Source organism: Rattus norvegicus, chromosome 8, assembly GCF_021556685.1.
Source record: "Rattus norvegicus strain SHRSP/BbbUtx chromosome 8, alternate assembly SHRSP_T2T, whole genome shotgun sequence".
NCBI classification, from domain to species: Eukaryota; Metazoa; Chordata; class Mammalia; order Rodentia; family Muridae; genus Rattus; species Rattus norvegicus.
Window position 1 is genome coordinate 39,735,229 of NC_141541.1, and position 19,168 is coordinate 39,754,396.

The 19,168-nt window shown below is 50.3% G+C and overlaps 2 protein-coding genes across 11 annotated transcripts in view; both read right to left on the reverse strand.

The window, feature by feature from the left end:
• St3gal4 (ST3 beta-galactoside alpha-2,3-sialyltransferase 4) overlaps positions 1–13,105 on the reverse strand; it is a 49,302-nt gene extending 36,197 nt beyond the window's left edge. For 2 of the 9 annotated variants that reach the window (XM_087562703.1, XM_087562700.1), the window contains exons 1-2: positions 3,593–3,740; positions 2,800–2,863 (exon numbers count right to left, since the gene is read on the reverse strand). Coding sequence is in view for 2 of the 9 variants with exons in the window: in XM_087562693.1 (XP_087418819.1) it covers positions 2,162–2,212 (51 nt within the window). In the remaining 7 variants the exon portion in view is untranslated. 9 annotated transcript variants of the gene reach the window in all.
• Positions 13,106–16,463: 3,358 nt separating this feature from the next.
• The window catches only part of Dcps (decapping enzyme, scavenger), a 53,897-nt gene continuing 51,192 nt past the window's right edge, over positions 16,464–19,168 (reverse strand). For both annotated transcript variants that reach the window (XM_087560682.1, XM_087560681.1), the window contains exon 7: positions 16,464–16,997. In XM_087560682.1, coding sequence (XP_087416808.1) covers positions 16,926–16,997 — 72 coding nt within the window. In that variant the 3' untranslated portion in view covers positions 16,464–16,925. The remainder of the gene's footprint in view (positions 16,998–19,168) is intronic.

Below are 19,168 nucleotides of genomic sequence, written 5' to 3' on the forward strand. Positions count from 1 at the left end.
CAGTTTTCTCCTGTCCCAGGTCACGATCCCAGGTCCACATTCACACCCGCACTGGAGAACACAGCCAAATCTGGACAGTTCACAGGCACACTGGAGAGGAAGGCCACCTACTCTTTCCCCTCTCTCCAAGTGCAATATCTCTGCATCAGAGTCAGTGCCCAGGCTCTGCGCTGGTTCCACCCGACACAGCCAGCCAGCCAGCTAGACCTTGGGCAGACCCTCTTAGCCTAGGTGGGTCCTCCAGACAGTGCCACTCTCTAAGCAGCTTCTCCCAGAGCCATGTTCCTTCTATAATGAATGACCCTCTCTGGCTCAGACAGAGGCACTGTGGCCTACGATGGACATTTTTACGTCCTAAAAAAGCCTTATGAGCTCAAAATACTGCAACTCTAAAATGCATTTAATATCCACGATCTATGTGCTAAACACCCTATCTTGACAACGCAGCCTACTGTCGGGAGGGCGCCAATGTTCACATGTGACTTTGTGGCAGGAAGGGGTTCTGTCCTTCTCCAGTATCACATGATAGCCATCCTGCATGTTACTGGCCTGGTAAAGGCAAAACTCAAACCCCTAAATAGTTTCTACTCCGTGTGTATTGCCTTTATATATTAGAAAAGTTTTTTTAATCACTGTATTCTCCACATGTCATTGTAACTTTTTCTTTTACCTTAAATCAAAGCTTTGTCAGCTGGGAACTAGCTGTGCTCCCTAACTTTCCCCAGAGCTTCACGCCTGCTGCTGTCGGCTGTTAGAAGTCCCTCCCCAAATCGGATCTTTTCGGCAGGTCTGTACTCCCTCCTCCCTGCCCCAGAACATCTGGTCAGCTCTAAGTGGGCCAATGACCCACAGTGGCAAGGAAGTCGTTAGGTATCCATAGGGGGAGTCTGGATTCCTAGGAAGAGCCCAGAATTAAAGGTATAAGGAGGTGTGAAAGGCCAGGCTGTAGAAGAGCAGGGTGGCAGTGTGGGAGCAAAGGGCCTCCTAGACAGATGTGCAGAGGGAGGAAGCAAGGCCAGGCTCCCTTTACAGTCTCCCTCATATCAGTCTGTCTCCAGACGAGGGAGAGGTTAGAAAGAGGCGCTCTTTGGGCAGTCCTCAGCAGGAAGTGATAGAGGAGCTAGTCAGACACACGGACACACACACACACACACACACACTAGTACATATGCACACATACAGACGCATACATACATATACACATACATACACATACACGCACATACAGACACATACACATACCCATACACACACATACACATATATAGACACACACATATATATACATACATACACATACATAAACCCATACACACACATACACACATACAGACACACACATGCACACACATATATATATATATACCCATATACACACACATGCACACAAATTCACACACACATATACACATACCCATACACACACATACACATACACATATACACACACATATACACACATACATACACATACATAAACCCATACATGACACACATACAGACACACACATACACACATATATATACCCATATACACACACATACACACAAATTCACACACATATACATATACCCATACACACACATATACCCATACACACACACATTCACACACACACACACACATACACATCCATACACACACATTCACACGCATACACACACATTCATACACAAATTCACACACACACACACACACACACACACACACACACACACACACACACACACACACACACACAGCATGGGTAGGGGAAGGTGAGAGCCTTAAGTGCTGCAGAAAAAGCTCAGGCTTTGAAGTCCTGCAGCAGAGCCTCTGGGTCAACAGGCTGGCTGGTGTTCATGTTTTCAGAACCTACCCAGGGCCATCTCTTCCCCACCTACCCCCTTGTGGGGAGGGTAGAAATTACTGCCCGAGCACCTACAGCTTCATTACATCACAGAACCAAGGGACACGGTGGCCCCTCCCTTTCAAACTCGCTTTGCCTCCGTAACACCTACACTTAAGCCCTCTACGCCATAACTTGCACATACCTCTCAGTGCATACTGGCCGTTACTAAGAACACACACGGCAGCACAGTGGCTCCATACATACCCACAAGTCCTCACAAACGCAGCTCTCATTCCTTCCCCTGCCCTACCCACTCCACAGCCACATACAGCTTCTGAGGTCTGCTGGGCCCCGGAGGCCAGTGCACTCTCTTCCTCCATTCCTTGGTGCTGTATTGCTCTCTGGTTTCGTCAATTTCAGCTCTGGCTCTGGCTGTTTGTTTGTTTGGCTGGAGGTCCCTGGAGCTATCTGCCAGAGAGGAGCTTGGAGGAGCGGGGAGTGGCTACATCTGCTCTCGGGGGACCTCTGAAAGTTGGATAGAGGGAATCCCTGGTCCTGTGGCCTCTGTCCTTCCAAACCCAGCTTCTGAGAGGAAAGATCACCTCCTGTCACCTTCAAAGGCAGTGGGAAGGGGGAAACCAAAGAGGAGGCCACAGGAATAAAAACAGAAGGAAGATGCAAGGCAAGAAGTCTCAAGACAGAGACACACTTCAGCCACAGGATGGACCCCTGGGGAGTGTCCCCACAGAGCTGGAGGGTGAAACCACCATTCAATAGAGTGGCTGACACTCACAGCCTGCACTTGCCCTGCCGTCCTCTGGGGTTGTTCAGTCCTGTGTGACTAATCTATATGAGGGACTGACCTCTCAGCTCACTGAGTACCAAACCTAGAAAGCCCTAATTCCCCTCGGTCCTCCCCATTTGCCTCCCACCCTTCGCCCTGCCCCCAAGCCCAGCCCCCACTGACCTCATACAGAGTGTGGGCTCAAGCCTTAGGCTTCAGCATTCCCATGATCCTCCAGCACCCAGGCCTGGAAGAAGGCAGTAAAAGCGCAGGACTGTAGCCAGTCAGTGCTTGGGGACTGAGGACAAGAGTCTAGGTTTGTTCAGCATGTCTGGGTTAAACCCTACACCTACTCCCGCTATGGAGCAGCAGGCCCAGGTATCATCCTATGGAGTACCTCAGGGCAGAGACCCCACGTAAACTGCAGCAGTGCAGCGGGGTCAACACACAAATCCAAAACCCTAGCTATTAAACCCCAAACCCATACTCAGGATAACTGGTATCTTGGCCAATAGTCCCTTTCCCTACCCTTCTAGGAAACATACTTTTCTACAAGTTCAACATGCATGGCCCTTGCGACACTTTTCCAGATGCAGCAAAAATCTTTTTAAAAGAGAGAATAAACAACAACGGGTACCAGAGAAACTGAGAAACTGAGGCACGGATAATAGACTCTGAGGTAACCTAGAAAGATGAATCCCCTCGGGGTGCAGACTCCCTATGAGGCAAGAGAGACCAGGTCCACCAAATATTCTCTAAGTCTGTTCTAGTGTTCATTAAATGTCAGGTCCCAGGCTCTGGTCCCCACCCCCACTCCAGGGCACACCTGGCTCTAGCTAGCTCAGCTGGCCTTGTCAGCCTGTTAGTCTGCTCCTGAAAGGATGTTTTCTTCCCTCTGAGATTTGGACAGCTGCTGAGGAGAAAACGATATAGAGAACTGGGTGTTGCAGGGGGCAGAGCCACAGATGGTGCTAACCTGCAGGCTGAGTGGAGTTAAGAAGGTGGCCAGCTTGGCTACCACTTGTCCTGGCAGGGTGCAGGGAAGAGCTGCCTTCTAGTCACTGGCAAAAGGAAGTAGCCCAAGGTTCTGGAAGCAGGGCTGGTCTAGGACAAGGGAACAGGACCTCAATGGCAAGAGAAGAAAATGAGTCAGTTTATTTTATTTTATATTTCTTGTTTGTTTGTTTGTTTGTTTGTTTTCAAGACAGGGTTTCTGTGTGTAGCTCTGGCTGTCCTCAAACATGCTCTGTTGGCCTCATACTCACTGAGATCCACCTGCCTCTGCCTCCTGAGTGCTGGTATTAAAGGCATACGCTACCACTGCCCAGTTCAATGACATCTGTTCAGTTAAAGGGTGGGGTTAAGGACCAACTTCTAGGACCCATTACCAAACCCTACCTGGCCTCACTCCCAAACAGGTTGGCCCACAGCCCTTTCTTAGCTGATGGGAAGGGTCCAAGAAGAGGAAGACAGCATGGAAAGAAAGGGTGCTAGGCCTGAAAGTCATCCCCTACCCACTTCTGGAGGCAGGAAATGGTCAGAGGCAGAATCAAAACCTCCACTCTTCCACCTCACTCACTCACTCACTCACTCACTCACTCACTCACTCACTAACTCTTCCCCTCAGTGGTCTCACCAGCTCCCTTCTCTCCCAAGCCCCTTCCTGATGTCTCCAAGTACATTTCCTCCTGTACCTCCCCTGCCCCCACCCTAGTTACATAAGGGGCCTGAGAACACACAGAGGGAACTTTGTTGTCAAACCAAATCCATACGGAGCCGGAATCAGCCAAGGCAGCTGTTCCCCATTCCCTCCGCCTTGGCAGGGTTGAAACTCTGGGCAGGAAGCCCCTACACGCCTCCATTTGGGAAGACAGGGGACAAACACTGGCCCCAGGGCCCCTGGGCAGCTGAATGGGTGGCCGGGGATCAGTCACCATTGCGTTGGACCACAGCAAGGAACCAGCTGGTCTCCAAGAGAGAACAAAGCCCCAGTGCAAAGCCAAGGTCCCAAAGACAACAAAGAAGCCAACTCTAGGCCAGGAGCGGGCAACATTGTGCCAGGCTCTAGGCAAGGAGTACAGATCCATACAAGTGCATCCCAGGTTCTGTATACACGCACGCACGCGCGCGCGCACACACACACACACACACACACACACACACACACACACACACACACACTTAACATCCCAAGTACAAAAGGTGTGCTCACTGGGATAGGGCTAGGCAGAAACCTCTCTGCTCTAGCCAGCGCTCTCTCTCTCTCTCTCTCTCTCTCTCTCTCTCTCTCTCTCTCTCTCTCTGTGTGTGTGTGTGTGTGTGTGTGCGTGCCTCTAGGGCAACACTGGTTGCTCTGGAAAGCTGAAAGAGATGGGGGGGGGGGACAAAAGAGAGTCCAGAAGAAGAGGCAATGAGCCTAGAGAGAAGAGCCCACGGTGTTTATAAGGATAGTCCCCACACTCCATTAACATACCCTCTTTCCCAAGGCCTTCAGCCCTTGCCCTCTCAAATTGACATGGCCAGTTTAGTCTAGTCCAGGACACAGGGCATTTCCAGACCCTTCATTTTATCTCACCAAATCTGAGGGGCCCACTGCGCCCCAGAAGAGATTAGCCTCAACAACTGGGAGCATGAAAAGCAGACAGGCTAAAGAAGAAAGGCAAGGTGGTAGGGGTGGTTTCAAGAAAATCAGGGTCACACTTGAGGCTAGGCCCTGCACATTCTCTCTCAGCCTGGGAAGAGATGTTCTCGTGACCTTGAACAAGAAAAGAGGCCAGTCTGGGCTTCTACTCTTGTGAAAGGAAATATCATAGAGCAGGTACGAGGTACCAGTCAGGTGCTAGTGCAGGGGATATGATGATGATGATGGTGATGATGGAGTCCCTATCCTCCAGCAAGTTGACACTAATACCTAGCTCTTTGGTCTCTTGCAGGGAAAGAAATGTTTATCTCACTTTGCATTGTAATCCCTTAAGTGAGGCAGATACTAATGCCTGTACCTCAACAAATAAGCAGGCATTCTCATTTAAAACCAATCAAAAGCAAGATCTGCCTGTGCTCACTTGGCTGGACAGAGGACAACAGAAGTGACTCTGGGTCTTGCCCAGCTCCATGCCCTTCTTCCCCAGGGCCAAAAGGCAGGAAGTCCGCCTGGGGTAAAAGAAGGCCAGCCAGCACTGGTACATACTATATCGGAGGCACTGAATGTTATCTGCAGTGCTATCTCATTAAGGAGTGTTAATTTCTTGGAGGTGTAAATATTGCTAACAAGGGCTGCTGAGGGTAGGGAAGAAGGGAGGCTGTGAGAGCCCACAACCTGTCCCCACAGACTCAAATCCCCTGGCTTCATAGCATCTCGGAGGAGCCTTTGGCTCTGCCCGTACTCAGAGGTACCTTCCGGACTCAAGCTTGCAAGAGTGAGATGTGTGCAGACTGGAGAAAGCAGAGGGGCTCAGGAGGCCTTCCTAGGGAACACTGGCTCACACAATGGACAAAGGCCATTCAGGACAGTCCTTACCAGAAGATGACGGAGCCATGTGGCAAGGCTCTGGGAGCAAAGGCTAGGAGGTGACAAAGCCATATGGCATGCTACCAGGAACAGGAGAAACTCAGACGAACAGAGATTTAGAAGGCAAACAGACTTTTTTTTGTTCAGATGAGAAACCCTCTGTCCCAGTTGCAGAAGGATTTAGCTGGAACTCCAGTATGTGGAAGGAAGAACAAAGCCCTGAGTCTGTAGATGCCTCAAAACTGAGTGCTCAGTCCCCAAGACACGTTTCTTGGGCAAATAACAAGAAGTTGACACAGGAACAGGAAGTGAGGTTATGACTAGTCTTTGAAGGGATCTGAAAGTTACAAAAAAAAAAAAAAAAAAAAGGAGGGGGTAACTAGCTGACTTAAGAGTGGCGAACGGGGCATGTTCTCCTCGGGGACCCCTGCCTTCCTGTGTCTGAATACACCCTTATCCTAGCACAGGATGACTCTGGGCAGCATAAAGACAAAGATAGAAAGCCTGAGCCACATTTTCCCAATGTTTACCAAGCAATCGTTCGCTAGTCTTCATTTCGGACAATAAGAAAGTACCGGTGAGAGCCAAGGGCAGCGGAGGGTACATTTAGTCCCAGCACTTGGGAAGCCGAGGCAGGCAGATCTATGAGTTCTGGGCCAGCCTGATCTACAGAGTGAGTTCTGAGACAGCTAACTAAGGCTACACTGTGAGCAAAACAGACAAAGACCCTAGGGCTTGAAGTCCTAAACCTTCCAGGAGGAAAATTCCTTAAAAGTGCTTAGACCCACTCCACACTACGAAAAAGCCTCCCTGTCCTTTGTCTCTCTTCTACACTGCCCTTGTCTCTGTCAAGGTCACAGATGTGTCTCAATGACCCTCAACGGCCATCACACAGCATGCTTCTAAAAACTTGAAGGTGGCCATCTGAAGAGGCCCTCGATGCTGCCTCTCCCTAGCCAGCTGGTGCAGTCTGCGACGAGGGAATGTGTGCATTTTATTTTATAGCAAAGTAAAAATGTGCATATCTTCCCTCCAGTTCTGTGACAATCACTTGGGATCAAAGTAACTATAGCTGAATTTTTCCATTCCCAGAGCTCCAGGACCCCTCCAGGCTATGCCATCAGTAATCTGACAAATCCTCAACACCAGTGAATGCCCGGCCCAGCATCCCTCCTCCTGGGGCAATGCCCTCAAAAGGACAAGATGGGGGGTCTTTGAGTCAGCCCAGACCAGGGTTCACAGAGCACCAGACAGCAGAGGTAATCCTCTCTAAATCCAGGCACCGCACCAGGAACGGTGACCTGGGTGGGTGCCCGGGCTTAGACACCAACAGAGCCCCTCCCCTTCCCCACGTGTCCCAGCGGTTGCCCAAGAAAGTCTTTTCAGCCTTGTGGGCGGCGGCCGCATTTCCAAGGAATAAGAAGAGCAGGCAGGCAGGGCAGATGGAAGTAATTACCGGCGGGGCAGGCGGGCGGGAAAGAGGCGAGTAGCAGAGTTGGGAGGGGCCAGCAGGGAAGGAGACAGGGAGGGAGGGGAGCCCTGGCCTGCCCCACTGAAAGGGCTGAGGAGCCCAACTAGACATAGGTTCTGGCAGCATTGAGAGGCCTGTATTCGTAGTCCCCCTTTGATACTAAATCTCCATGACCTTGACTTCTTTCTCTCATATATATACATATATGATGGGACTGGTTAAGACAAGCTCCACCTCAGAAGTAGAGAAAACAGGGCTGAAAATTGCAGGCTTGGGAAACACTCTCAGTCTCCTGGCCATACAGTTTATGAGTGGAGTATGACCTTGGTGGAGTAACTGTCATCTTCTCCAGCCTGTTTAATTACAAATGGACTTCCTTTACAAAGAGGCTTGCACGAGGTAACTCGTGGGGTACTGCAATGCTCTCTCTCTCTCTCCCTGCCCTCTTTTTCAGTTTTCCTTTAAACAGTGTGTGTTCTCACAGGTGTGCGCCTATGGCTGTGAACACCCACCACAGTGTGTGTGTGTGTGTGTGTGTGTGTGTGTGTGTGTGTGTATGTGTGCACGTGCACACGCAGATCAGAGGACAACCTCAGCCTTTAACCTTGTTTGAAACAAGGACTCTCTGTTGATCACACAGCATATGCCAAGACAGCCGGCCCTCAAGCTTCTAGTGATTCCCCAGTATCCATCTTCCACCTCACTATAAAAGTCCTGGGATTACAGAGGTCTGTCCTCCCACAAGTCTCAGGGGCTCACTCAGGCCCTCGAGATTAAGTAGCAAGTGCTTTTACCTACAGAGGCATCCTGCTACCCCTAATAAATTGTTTGAGTCAAAAACTCATGTAATCCAGGCTGGCCTCTAGCCTCTAAACTCCGGTCTTCCTCCCTCCACCTCAGAAATACTAGGATGAACCGCCATGCCTAGCCCTAAGTCCCTTTTTTACTGTAAGAGTATGTATGCTTCAACATATAGGACAGAGGGTAACCACCGATGCAAGTGGCATCACTGTAGCAGCTGTGGAACTCACACCTAGAGGAAGACTCAGGCCCCATGCAGGAAAGGACACCATCAAGCTTCAACCGTTCTTGGGCTTCCTCACATTCACTGGGCATCAGCTCAGACCCTTGCCTCACCTCACACCGAGCTGCAGCTTCCTTCTCCCTGCCCAGCCTAGAGCAGATTCAAGGGCTTCACAATGGACACAGTCACAGCTGCTTTCTGCCTGGCAGCTTTAGGGATCAGGTAGGAAGAGCTGCACTTTCGGACGCCCATATCCTGAAAGCAAGAGCCCAACATAACCCTTGGGTGGATTTCAGACCAGGCTCTGACTGAGACTTTCTTACTCCTTGGGACCACGAGCGGCCGCTACCTCCACCTGCATTAGTCAGACACACCTCAAGACTGCAGAAGGTACGGAGGGTTGGAGGGCATTCTCCACCTCTGGGGGGAGAGGGGGAGTTCTGATGTGTCGGAGCTTCTCTGGAAAAGGCTAACCAAAGGCTAACGACTACAGCCGTGTCCTAGGCACTTCCTTGTGGAAACTAAAAACTTTGGGTTAGAGCCAGGGATATTCAGGAAGAAGGGGGATCCTAAGGGCTAGAGAAAAGAAAGAGCAGGAACTATGCTGTGCGGCACCAGTTCATTGCAGGGAAGTGGTGTTAGGGGATTCAACACCGGGGAGTGGAGTGGGGACCGGGAACTCCACTTGCACTGCCCTCCGATGCCCTAATCTATCTCCTAATGGATACAGCTCTGCCCTGATCAAAATCTGTAGGTTCAGCCTTCAGACCTTCTTAGGACCTCACGCTCCTCCCTGAGGCCATGGCCTGGAACCTGACAGCTTGCAGTCACTGTATTACACAACGAATACAATTGTCTTGTGTTATCTGTAGTGGTGTCCTGTCTCCGATGCAGGGTGTAGACCTTGAACCGTGATAACAGGGGTTCTTACTTCATGGGGCAGCCACTCTGAGAAGACAACAGAGGCCTAGAGTATCCTGCAGAGCAGGGGCAGATGCCAGCCCAGTAGAGTAACTGCAGACCGGCCATGCCTCGAGATGGTGCTAGGAAGCGGGACTGACCTCTGTTCTTCCATACTCAGGGAAGAAAGGAGGTCCCTCCCAGGATTTCTGATGATCCCAGAAAGGGGCAGATTCTTAGTTCTACCCGGAAAATGAAATCCTATGACACTAAAACAGCTGGCAGGCTAGAGAGGCCAAGGCACTTTTGTGGGTAAGTCACTGGTTCCGGGAAGGGAGCAAGATAGGGAAGGGAAGAGAGCCTAGAAGGCACTGGGGGCTTCCTCACCCTGGGCCTCCACCCCTAGTGAAATGGGGGGCTTCCACTCTTTGAATAGCAACTAATTCTCAAGCTAAATATCCCCTTCAGTTTAAAGCCTAAGCAGGCAACTCTAAAAAGAATGTGTATGAGTGTCTTGCGTGAATGTGGTGAGTGTGTTGTATTTATGTGCACTGCGTGCATGCCCGAGCCTGTGGCTGCCAGAAGAGGGTGTTGGATCCCCTGGACCTGGAATTAGCCACTATATGGGTACTTGGGGATCAGTGCTATCTTTGGAGAGATATAACCCCAGAATAACCTTGGAGAATAACCCCAGAAGAGGGTTATTAAGACAGGGAGGGTCTCAGGCTGGAGAGTTGGCTCAAGGGTTAAGAACACTGACTGCTCTTCCAGAGGTCCTGAGTTCAATTCCCAGCAACCACATGGTGGCTCACAACCATCTGTAATGGGATCCGATGCCCTCTTCTGGTGTTGTCTGAAGACAGCGACAGTGCACTCATATACATCAAATAAATAAATAAATCCTAAAAAAAAAAAAAAAAAAAAAAAAAAAGACAGGTTCTCATGTAGCTCAGGTTGGCCTCAAACTCCATACAGAACAGAAGATGGCCTGGGGGGTCTACTATCAAAGTGCTGGCACAACGTCTCCAGAGTGCTGGGATCATAGGTAGGTACCACCGCAATAAGCTTAGACAGCAAAAGAGATCACGATTAAAGAGTTTAAGACAGGTGAGCACATTACCAACTGCATTTCTTGTGCGCGCCCCCCCCCACACACACACACCCAGTACTGGGACTGCAGGGACTGTAGGCAGCTTATCTGGGAGCCACACCCACAGTCCCTAGTTGACTTTTATGACTTCAGTCTACATCCCATTCTTTATGTCCACTGTCACCTTGAAAACTTTGGGGGCTGGCCCCAAATCCTGGCTTGCTATAGTGGAAGTTGGGGATAGGAGGTGTTAGGGAGGGTGAAACGAGTGGGAGGTGGGGGTCCGGGGTTCACTAAAGCAGCCAAAGATGCCTCTCCCTATGCAACAGGACAGGCCGTAAGGGATGCTCAGAGGAGGGCAGAGGCAGAATAAGTCTGGGGAAGCTGAGTGGCGTCAGCTTTCTCAAAGGATGTTTGCAGACCAACTCCCAACAGAGCAAAATATGTCCAGTTATTTCCCAGGCCCTACGTGACTGGCACCTCCTAGGTAGCACTCTAGGAATGCCTGGGAAAGTAAGGTTATAGGTGGAATTTCAATAGTCAACTAGCAGCTCTTCCTGTGTGCCTCTGATATTTACATGTATCAATTCGTTTACGACCTCCTGGGTAGAGTCCTGGAAGGGCCAAGAGGGATCTGGAGAACTGACCCTGCCCTGTGGTACAGTTCTGTGCCCCTTGTGACAGACAATGGACACTGTGGCACTGTTCACACTTAGCCTAGCCTGCAAGCAGTAGTTGCCTTCTAAGCCTGGCCCTGGGGATCTAGCCTAGAGGACAGAGAACACAGGAGATCAGGCTCACAGACCAGAAGTCTACTCCTCCGACTGGGAATGGCAGTGGTACAAGACACGTTGGCATCTCGGAGCTGCCCACAGGTGCCAGCCAGCAAGGGTCTCAGAGAGGCACCTAGAACAGACATGACAACGGTTCTGTCCCCAGCTCTAGGTCAACTTCTCAGTCCTATACTATTCCTTCTCACTGTCCACAAGCCAGGCAACTTTGAAGCACAGTTGCATAGGTCCAAAGACCCCCTGATTCCTTGGACACAGCCACCCTGCGATTGGCAAGCCCACCTTTGGACTTTACTCAGAGACCTTGCAACTCCAGCACACAGGCAGACCCTGAAAACTTGTCACCTCTAGCAAAGCCAGCCCACATGTCCTGGACTTCAGAGGATGCTAGCGGTGGTAGTCACCTATTGAGCCAGAGCACAAGAGCGACAGGGGTGGGGGTTTGAAACTTTCCGGAGGATTGCCCTGTTCACTCACTCCTAGAGAGCGAAACAAATCAGGCTTCCCGCGAAAATCTAGTCCAGGAAAAGAAACCCAGCTCCCAGGGCTGTGGCCACCCTACACTAACCCCACGCAGCGTGGCGTCCACGTGCCGGGCCCCGACCACCTCCCCAAGCCGTGGCGGGAGGCTGGAGCCTCGCAGCCCCGTCACTCCCCGCCCTCCGCCGCGGGGCCCCAGAGCCCGGCAGCCGCGTACTCACCCTCGCGGGTGGAACGGGGCGGGGCGAGGTAAATCCGCGCGCAGCTCCGATCCGTTAGGCGCCCCGACTGGCGGGGCAGCACTGGCGTAGTGGCTCCGCTCGGCCCGGTCCCTGTCCCCGGAGCGGGGCCGGCCTGGGAGCGGGCAAGTCCGCCTGAAGGGGAGGCGGGGGCCAGGGCTTGGGCGGGGGGCGGGGAAGGGGCCGGACACGCTTGCGCACACGGTCGGGAAGCCGACAGCCGCGAACGCCGCGCTGGAGGGAGGGTGCACCGAGGGAGGGAGGCAGGGTGTAGAGAAAGGAGGGGGCTGAGGAGGGAGGGAGGGCACCGAGGAGGGAGGGCACGCCGAAGGAGGGAGGACGCAGAGAAAGGAGGGAGGGCACCAAGATGGGAGGGTGGGGGCGTGAGGCTGCCAGGAGACTGGGTTTGGCGTGGAGGCCTCCGGGCCTGAAGAGAGACGGCCGGGGTACAGGAGGCTGGATCCGGTGAGGGCAAGCCCAGGGCAAGGGCTGCCTGTGAGTGGTTCTAAGATGAGTATGCCCAACATTGCCTCCAGCACTGATCCCACGCTCTCCTGGTAACAATAACCAAGAACGGCTTCTTTGCTGTCCACGCGCGGTTAAAAAAAAAAAAAGTATCCTTTTCTCTGTACAGAAACTGAAGTACAAGAGTGGGAGTCCATCCTACCAGTATCCTCCCATGCCCTCAGAGCAGTCAGGTGACCTAAATTCACGAGCCTTTTCTCTGCCCCGGGCTGGCCAGTGAGCCCTAAACTGCCCCCTCAGAACCCTCCCTTGCATACCCAGTCTTAGCCTCGGATAACTTCTCAGTTTCCGTTCTTGCTGAAGGCGCCAGGCATCCTGTCTCCAGGGGAAACCCCTTCAAGACTTTAACCCTGATTCCTTGGGCTCTAGAATTGCCTGGACTGAAGAACAGTGCAGAAATCACCCTCAGGACTATCCATTTCAGGAGCCAGCACAGTGTTACCCAGTTCCTAGCTTGAGTACCCTGTGGCTAGAGTGTTAGGTCCAGTCCCCTTCCCCCGGAAGCTTACTATCTTGTTGCAGAGAAGGGGTGGGGGGTGTTGTGCTGGACTCCAAGAACCAGGCGGCAGAGGATGTGACTAAGTGTAAGATATGAATAACTGACAGTAAGGCCGAGGGTTTTAACGGAGTTTAAAGTCATCCTCAGGGAAAGCTGGAGGTCTCATGCTGGGAACCTCCAATTCACAAATTCTACTCTGTAGAAACAAAACGAAGAGGCAGCCTCCAGCTTCTTCTACTAGTGACTGTTCCTAGGTGAATTATACTTTGCTCTTTGACAGCGCACCAAACCCTGGTTTTATTTGAATGGTGTCTTTGGCCCGTCACCTAGTCACTCAACAAATATTTATTACATATCATGCCCTGGTCCAGAGCGAAGTTGGGAAGAGAGAATACAATGACTATGTCTCTGTGTTTGGCAAGGAAAAAAGAAGGATCATCTTTTGCAAAAGAAAAACTGCCCCAGGAGAAAGAGCACCTGGGATATGTCTGGCAAGCTGATCCAAGAGACAGTTGCCCAGCCTCCAAACCTGGCTGAGTCTTCACCAAGCTAGGTACAAAGACAAGTTCACACTTCTTGCTAAAGGTAAAATTCTATCATAAAATTGAGCTTGATTTTTTTTTTCTCCTGGAGACCTGAGTTCCAATTCTGCTTCTGCTTTTCTTTTCTTACTGGGTATGAAAAGACCAATGGAAATGACTGAACTTATTCAAAGGGCATTATTAGTATTGAACCAGACCATGGAGCTGAACATGTCCTGAAATCACCACATGCTACATATAACTACATGCTCAATAAACATGCAGATAAATGCCTTTCAAACATATAAAATGCATTCAGAAGCACAGAAGCCCAACCTCCCCGCCTACCCCAGTCCCCATCCTCTACTTTAGCTTGGTATGTGTGACTTTTTCCCTTGCACTTTCTTCCTCCACCCCCTTTATCAAAGACGATCTCACGAAGTAGTCCAGGCTGACCTGGAACTTGTGACCCTCCTGCCTCAGCCTTCTGAGAACCAAGGTTGCAGTTTCTTAACAGTACAGACAGACGCTGAGTCAGCAGCTTAGAAGCCCTGACATGGTGTGTGGAAGAGAGGGAAGGGATTCTAGTATAAAGGCATTCTTTCATCCTAGACTTCTGGGTTCCAGGTTCTTGCCAGTCCCACTGTACCCCTGGACAGGACACTACAAGTTGCTTATCACGAGTCAGGGTTGTAACAAGCTGGGCTTTGGCCTCACGGGACTATTCCTTTCCGAGGTTAGCTGTGACGAGGCGAGCCAAGGCAACCTTCAGAGTAACAGCAGTAAGTCATACTCCGCTAACAAGCAAAGCACCCCCATCCCCATCCTTTAGATTCCTCCTTTACCTTCCCTGGTCTCCTAGTTAGATGTGGCCAACACCCGACTCCTGCCTGGGACAACCCCTGGAACTTCAGAGGGGGCAGGTGTATCTGGGCCAGGGAGCCCTGTCTCCGAGGCTCCTGCTGGACAGGCAGCTACCTGACAAATGTGCCTCCTCCCACACATCTGGCTCCTGTCCCTCGAATGTGCCACGTTCACATCCTGGAGGAAGGGACAGCAAGATGCCATTTGAGGAAGAAATAAACCCAATCCAGCATCTCGGGCACTTTTAAAAATAGCAACCCCAGGATGGTATTTCAGCTCCTATTTTTATCAGATTTATAAAGCCGGACCGTGGCGTTGAACTGTTCTCAGGGATCTCAATAGCAGGAGACATCTCTATTGTAGTGTGTAAAACCTGCAAGCAGGCCAAGGCTAAAATGCATTCCAGGACCCTTTGGGTTGGAAGAAATCCCAAGCATGTGGCTCCTGCCTGCCTTCAGAGCCCAAATCAATTAACCACAGTTTGTGGCCTTTTTCCTTAAAATCTAAGCTGGGTGGAGTGGAACATGGCTGCAATCCCAGCACTCAGAAGGCTGAGGCAGGAGACTCAGAAGTACCAGGCCAACCTAGCTTATAGACACTGTCTCAAAAATAACCGGGCACGGTGTAAAACCCAGGTACCAGTGTGTAACACAAGTACCATTGAGGATGCTGCCGTCATGACCTAATCACTTCCCAAGGGCTCTGCCTTTAATGCTGTCCCCTGAGATGTTAGACTATTATACAGAGGCTATGGCAAGTATCTAGTCCCCAAATCTTTTAGATCACTCTCATGGCAGGAAAACAGCTAAAATTTATTAATAGTCCTATGCTTAAAAATCTTTTTTTAAAAAAATGTGTATAGGTGTTTTGCCTGCACATGTTTGTGTACCTTGTAAGTACCTGATGCCTGTGGAAGTCAGAAGAGGGCATGGGATCCCCTGGAACTGCCATGTCTGTGTGTGTGTGTATCGGGGTGCGGGGGGAGCCAAGCCCAGGAACTCTGGAAGGGCAACCAGTACTCTTAACCACTCTGTCATCTCCCCAGCCCCTTAGGAAATCCTCAAGTACCCTGTGGAGTAAACATGGCTGTGATCCCTATTTTATGAACAAAATATAAGTCGCTCCAGTGTATACTTGTTTATGGTGTGGACTCTTAAGCTGGAGTCATTTTGCCTCCCAAAGTAGACAAACAGACTGAAGGGACAAACTAGAGGAACAGAACATTACCCATTAGGCTTGGGGAGGCAAAGTTTTACTCATGAGGATAGATTATTAAGATCTGCCCTCTTCCCTCCAATTCTCTCTTGAGGAAAAATGCTGTAATGAAACTCAATGGCAGAATACTTGCCTAGCAGGCATGAAGCCATGGTTGTTCAATCCTTTGAGCTGCAAAAATCTATAGTATTATAGTATTGTGTTACAGTATTAGTATCGATTGATAGATATATTGGGCTAGAAAGATGGCTCAATAATTAAGAACACTCACTATTAAAGGACACTGTTGAGGACTCTGGTTCAATTTCTGGCTTAACGAAATACAGTTCCAGGGGACCTGATACCCCTATTGGCCTCCATGGTCACTGCACACACATGGTACACAGACATACATGCGGGAGAAACACCCATATACAGTAAATACAAAACTTTAAAGGTATATATGAAAAGTATTTTTAAAGACTTTTCTCTTGATATTACCTAATAAAGTAGAACAAGTGTTTACATTGCACATTATAAGTAATCTAGAGGGGATAGTATAAAGGATTTGGACTGACAATATTATACCCCCTATAATGCTTGAACATCCAGAGTATGGGCCTTGGGGTGGTGTGTCCTATAATTAAAATCCCAGGTACACCAAGGTAAAGACTATTCTAGTGTTCTGGACAAGAAACTATCACAGGAGAAACGTTTTCAAATATCTGTGCGTGATTCTTGTTTCTAATCTCAGAGCTCTTTATTCAACAGGGACATGCAAAATGGAGCTTGAATATATATTCTTTCTCTTGGCCTTGTGCTGACAATTCTGCTCCATGAGAGGGCTTTGGAGAGCACAGAGAAGTTGAAGGGCCACAGCAGCCACGTGTCCTTTGCTTCTCATCTTCAGCCAGGTCGGAAGAGCCAACACTAGAGGCTAAAAGCCATTTGCGAAGGTGTCCCTGATTTATCTGGGAAGGGCGACATCTGTCATTGCCCCAGCGTGCATTCGAGGATCTCATTGCCAGAGCAGGGCTGGCATTTGCAGTTTGCTCAGGGAGGACCGAGTGTAATGCATTCTGCTCAGGAAACTTGGTCCCAGGAGACAGACGTTGTGCTCTGGAGTGACAGCAGGAGGAAAGACTGAGGCAGAAATACCTCTGCCCTGCTTTGGGAACTCAGGCCCAGTTCCATTCCTGTGCTCTACACATTTGGTGAGCGTAGTTCCACAGGCCCTAGGGCAGAAGTCTCAGCTTCCCAGGGCTGATATTCACCCTGTAAGGAGGCAATGAGTGTTTGTAAAATACTGAAAGCTCCACAAAATGACTTGTTACACAAATGTAAGCTGTCACAATGTTGATTTGTCTTAAATCAGTTTTACCCAGCCAGGACCCCAGGTGTTAGGAAGTTCGAATGAATGGTAAGATGTTCTCAACTCTGTGGCCTCTCGGTTCTAAAGGAAAGGCAACAAGCCAACAGATACAGCAAGAATGAAAGGCCAAGGATGTGAGGCTACCCAGACGAGTCGTGTAGGAGTCTGTCAGTGAGGGGACCCCACAAAGACAAAAAGGGTATTGTTAGGATCTTAACACCAGATTGCAGCCAGGCCGCCTGGCAGAAACCTCAGTGAGATGAGACACTGGGGGCTCGGAGATGGGCATGGGGTGCTGGGGTCTGAGGGGAAAGCCGCAGTGAAGAGAACTGGCTGACTCTGAAGGGACCCTTGCCAGACCTTAGGCAGAGGCTGGTCCTTTCAAATACAAGAAAACTTAAAAAGCAAGGCCTGGAAGGAACCTCTGTGACACCAGGTAAGTAAGGTATATATCACTATCCCAGGGAGGCATCTCCTTGCAAAAGAAGCCAAAAGGAGGACATAATTGGCTAACAGGAATGGGGAACCAGAAAGGTTATCCAGAGCACAGGTCTATGCCCTAGGGAGGAGGAGTACCTGGCCTTCCCAGGCTTAATTACTACCCTTGCAACTATGACCCCATGACCTCACTAACCTGTCTCCATGAATAAGCAACTGTTCTTTCCCTGTAGGGGAAAACATCATCCCAACCAAGCCAGACATGGTGAGATTATAGCACGTAACAAAAGTCAGCCTGTATGTGAGCCTGAACTCACAGGCAGCACAGCTGGCATGAGCAACCGAGAGCACGCGAAGTGGTAGGAGGGTTGTGTGTTCTGGAGAGGCCTCATCTGACACCAACACCTCCTGTCCCCAGGGCTCCAGGGCACATTCAGTGCCATCTGCTTTCAAAGAAGAGGAGCAAGTGAGACCCAGGAATCTGCCCTGCAAGCTGAATGCAGCTCTAAGAAAAGATCTGTCAGCCTTCTCTCTGCAAACCCATAACGCCGCCCAGGAGAGCTTTTTCTTTCTGTTCAGGAAACCACTAGGTTTTGTGGCAGCCCATGAACAGATCTGGCTGACACTTGTAACAGATACTCCTGCTTTGGTTACCACCAGAATAACTGCAGGTCCATGTGGTGGCTGGGTATACTCCTCAACGCTGGGGTGCTTGAACTGCAGAAAAGGCTGACTTAGGACCAGGGTAGCTTTATTGTGCCTCACTTAAGACTTGCTAGGGGCTAGAGTGGCCTCAGGTTCTGACCATTCACTCCAATTCTCTTTTTGTTTTTTTTTAAATAGGGAATCTCTCAGAGGCACCAAGGTCCAAGTGCTTGCCATTATAGGCAGTGACAAGGGGTCCCACTGAGGGACTCCCAAATATAATAGTTGGGCACTGAATCAAAGCTCTTAGTTCTCAGGCCAGGGGATGCAGAGTCACAGCCATCCACCTTCCTCATGCTTTCGCCCTGGTCACTTCAGAGTCCAATGCCCTGCATCTCAGAAGAGAGCTTCCAGAACAGGGCACAATATCTTTAGCCTTCCCCTGCCCAACAGTAAACACTAGCTCTGCTCTGACAGTAGGATACAATTGTCCTTTGTGCCGGAGGGTGATCTCATGGTGCTACGTGTTCTGGTGAACAGTGGCGGATGTCACCCTTCTGTGGTAGGCTCCTGCCAGCACCATGGCTGATCATCAGCCTGTGATACCCTGACAGCCTTGAGATTCTGTGAGGCACAGCGCTGATCAGACAGTCCCCAGCCTCTCCACTGCAACCAGATCATTTTGCCCTGATGGTGTTTTAAAGTTTCTGGCTGCCCCATATGAGTTTGTTTTGTCTTTCTGCATAGATAAACTCAAGGCCAGGGTTTTGCTGACCATATAACAGAAGCAAAGGCAGGCTTTGGGGGTTTGCATCATCGGATTCTCAGGAAAATGTTGCTGATTCCAGGCATCTATCTCCAGCCCCTCAACTTATCAACAGCCTTGACACACACAGGGTGTGACCTCATTACTGGGGGTGGGGCGTGGGGGGTGAAGGAGGAAGTGGCATCTAAAACCTCCACAGACTATTTCTGGAAAGGTTTTGAATTT